Source organism: Nematolebias whitei, chromosome 16, assembly GCF_014905685.2.
Source record: "Nematolebias whitei isolate Nwh7 chromosome 16, NemWhi1, whole genome shotgun sequence".
NCBI classification, from domain to species: Eukaryota; Metazoa; Chordata; class Actinopteri; order Cyprinodontiformes; family Rivulidae; genus Nematolebias; species Nematolebias whitei.
In genome coordinates, this window is record NC_056513.1 from 2,047,739 (window position 1) to 2,050,864 (window position 3,126).

The 3,126-nt window shown below is 38.5% G+C and overlaps 1 protein-coding gene across 1 annotated transcript in view; it reads right to left on the minus strand.

The window, feature by feature from the left end:
- Positions 1-3,126, minus strand: part of coro2aa (coronin 2Aa) — a 16,124-nt gene that overhangs the window by 8,730 nt on the left and 4,268 nt on the right. Inside the window, exon 2 of the mRNA XM_037690649.1 lies at positions 2,809-3,009. Within this exon, the coding sequence (XP_037546577.1) occupies positions 2,809-3,009 (201 nt within the window). The remainder of the gene's footprint in view (positions 1-2,808; positions 3,010-3,126) is intronic.

Below are 3,126 nucleotides of genomic sequence, written 5' to 3' on the forward strand. Positions count from 1 at the left end.
ACACACACACATTATGACTGACGCTCAGCTTCCACCCCATCAAGTTTTAGCTCGTTATCTGTAAAACCGACAGACTTAAATTGTGTTCATTAAGGTTCATTAGCTGGGGCGGCCATCTTGAATTGGGTTGACTCCAAAAGTTAATCCGTTACATCCAAGATTTAATTTCAGAGACTTTTGTTAAAATTAATCGAGGTTCATGAGTAATTTTGTAAACAGATACACAGATAAATGTGTTATAACTCGTCTATCTCCTTTTAGGTGGTGGCTGATAAAAATACGTTTAGCTGTTGTTTCTATGTGTTGAATGGTGTTTCTGCAAAATAACACAGATGAGCAATAAAACATAAAATGTATATCTCCTCCAGACAGAAAGGAGTGTGTGTGTGTGTGTGTGTGTGTGTGTGTGTGTGTGTGTGTGTGGGGGGGGGTGTTATAAGATGAGTTACGTCATTCCTGAGCTCATAAATTATCTCTGATCTTGCCAGGAGAGTGGTGACAATATGAAGATGAAGGTCTGATCAGATCTGGAGCCAAACTGAAACCTGAGGATGTTTTCCTTTTGGAGAATTCATTGTTACAGAATAACATCAGAAGATGAGACCGTTTGTAAAAGATCATTATCATAGTGCAGCAGATTATTCCATATTTCATAGGAATCGTTCAAATGGTGACACAAGCATGAAAGCCGGCACAGAAAAGAGCTCGCAAGCAGATTTTATGAAGAATCTTATTTTTATTACCATAATAATGTAATCCAATTACTGAGATGGCTTCCAAAAAGGCCACTGCAGAATTAAAATAATATCTCTGAGGGTATTCAACATAAAGACATCATTTTTAAATAGTGATCTAGGTTTCTGTGGCTGTAGATTAAAAAAAGCCATTATTACCTTTCTTAGACTAAAATTAGGACGGTGATGGAAACTTGTAAAAGAGTGCATGTGTGCAGACAACCAGGACACACTGATGACATCACTGCTGTGTAACTCAGCATGGGGTTCAGTGTCAGCTTATCTAGCTTTAATAGTACTGTAGTGTTAGACTAGTTGTTGTAGTATACTTTATTTTAGTGTCTCAAATGATTTCTGACAGCCCCATATCAATCACCTAGAAAACAGTGGTTGGCACTAATTAAATACCTAAATTGACAGAATGTGCCAGCATGAAAGAGCCGAGTCAAGGGTCAAAGCGCTACACATGACGTGTTTATGTACTTACCCGCATAGTGCATAGATCACATGGGACTTACATGGCACTGGATGAATGATGGGGCTAGGTGCGAAAATGCAGTGTGAATGCTTATTGCAGAAAAACATGCTAAACAACAGCTGAAATTAGCTAAAACGTGCTGAAACGTAGCTGTAATGGAAGAACAAGCCTAAATTAGCAGAAGAAAGAATAAAGAACACATATTTGCTGAATCAGATTTAAATAAGTAGAAATTAGCAAAATAAAAATGAGGAAATCAGCTGAAAAAAGCTAACATTAGCACAAAAAAAACATCTAAATGTAGCCGTAAAGGTAGAAAGAAGCTTAAGCTACTAGAAGGAAGTGGAGGCACTGAAATGAACTCAAAAATGTGGAATTAGCTGAAAAGCTCAAATTTGCATAAAACAGCTAAATAGTAGCTGAAATCGCAGAAAACGCTGAAACTAGCTGATAAAGCTGAAAGGAGCATAACAAGCTAAAATAAGCATAAATAATTTAATTAGGCTGAAAGTTGCAACAATTACCACAAAAAATTGAATTAATCTGCAAACAGCTGAAAATAGCAAAAAATACTTTAAAAAAGGAGTAAAAACAAGCTTAAATTAGCAGAAGAAAGCAGAAAGAACATTTGCCCAATTAGGCTGAAAGAAACACAAAAAGTAGAAATTATATGAAAACAGCTGAAATAAGCAATAACAACTGAAAAGTAGCTAAAAGGCAGAAAGAAGCTGAAATTACAAGAAGGAAGTGGAGAGAGCACATCTTTGCTGAATTAGGCTGAAAAACATTGAAATGAGTGCAAAAAATGTGGAATTAGCTGAAAAAGCTTAAATAGCATAAACTAGCTGAATAGTATCTGATATAGTAGAAAAAGCTGAAACTTGCAGACATCAGCTGAACGGAGCATAAGCTGAAATTAGCAGAAAGAAGTTAAAAGGAACACAAACATTTTACATTTCAATTCATTTCAGATTATTTACATATCGCCAAATCTCAACAGAAGTCGTCTCAGGGCACTGAACAGAAAATAGAGAAAGGAGCTGAAAGAAGCACAAAACAGCTGAAATTAGATGAAAGTAGCTGAAAAAAGTTTAATTTTTCAGCAGGAAGCTGAAAGAAGCTGAAGCAGAACAAAATGTGAAAGGAGCAGTAAAAGGCTGTAAACACATCTAAAGATCTGAAGATCTGAAGGAGGTAAAATGAGCTCAGTTCTTTTTCTATGAGAGAAAAAATGTCAGAAAAGGCTAAATATTTCAAAAAGCTAAAGTTGCACCAATACCAAAAGTCACAGCAGGATTGTCCTGAAAGAGCCGAATGTTTTGATTTATGATTTGTTGGAATAGATGAAAACTGCGAGACGAGAACTGAGCTGAAAAATGAACAGAAGAAACGTGGATCACCGTAGACATCATGAACATTCATGAACATTCAGACCATTCGGTAAAAGCTGACGTCAACACAACGAACAACGTTCACATGACACCGACTGAATCCTTGATGAAAACAAGACTGAGACAGACGTGTCAACTTTCATGTTTGGGCAGACATTTGTTAAAAGTCTGCCGGTGTGTGAATGTGTGAAGCTCTGACACTCACATGGTTAACGGACAGGACCAGGAAGGCTCCTCCACCGGCACACTCGGTGATGATGGCGAGGAACCGAGGATTGACGGCACAGAAGTTGTTGTCCTGCACGCTGCGTGTGATCGGCACGCCATCGTAGCAGCTCTCCTTGGGGGCAGCCTTTCCAAACACGTGGCGGAATTTAGAGCTGCGGTACTGAGGACGCCATGTCATCTGAGAGAGGACAAGGAGACAGGACCAAGGACATCCATGAATCATCCTCTGACAAAAGGCTTCAACTACGAGACCTGCACTGCTGGAGCCACCTCAGCCTGGATGATTATTTTCATG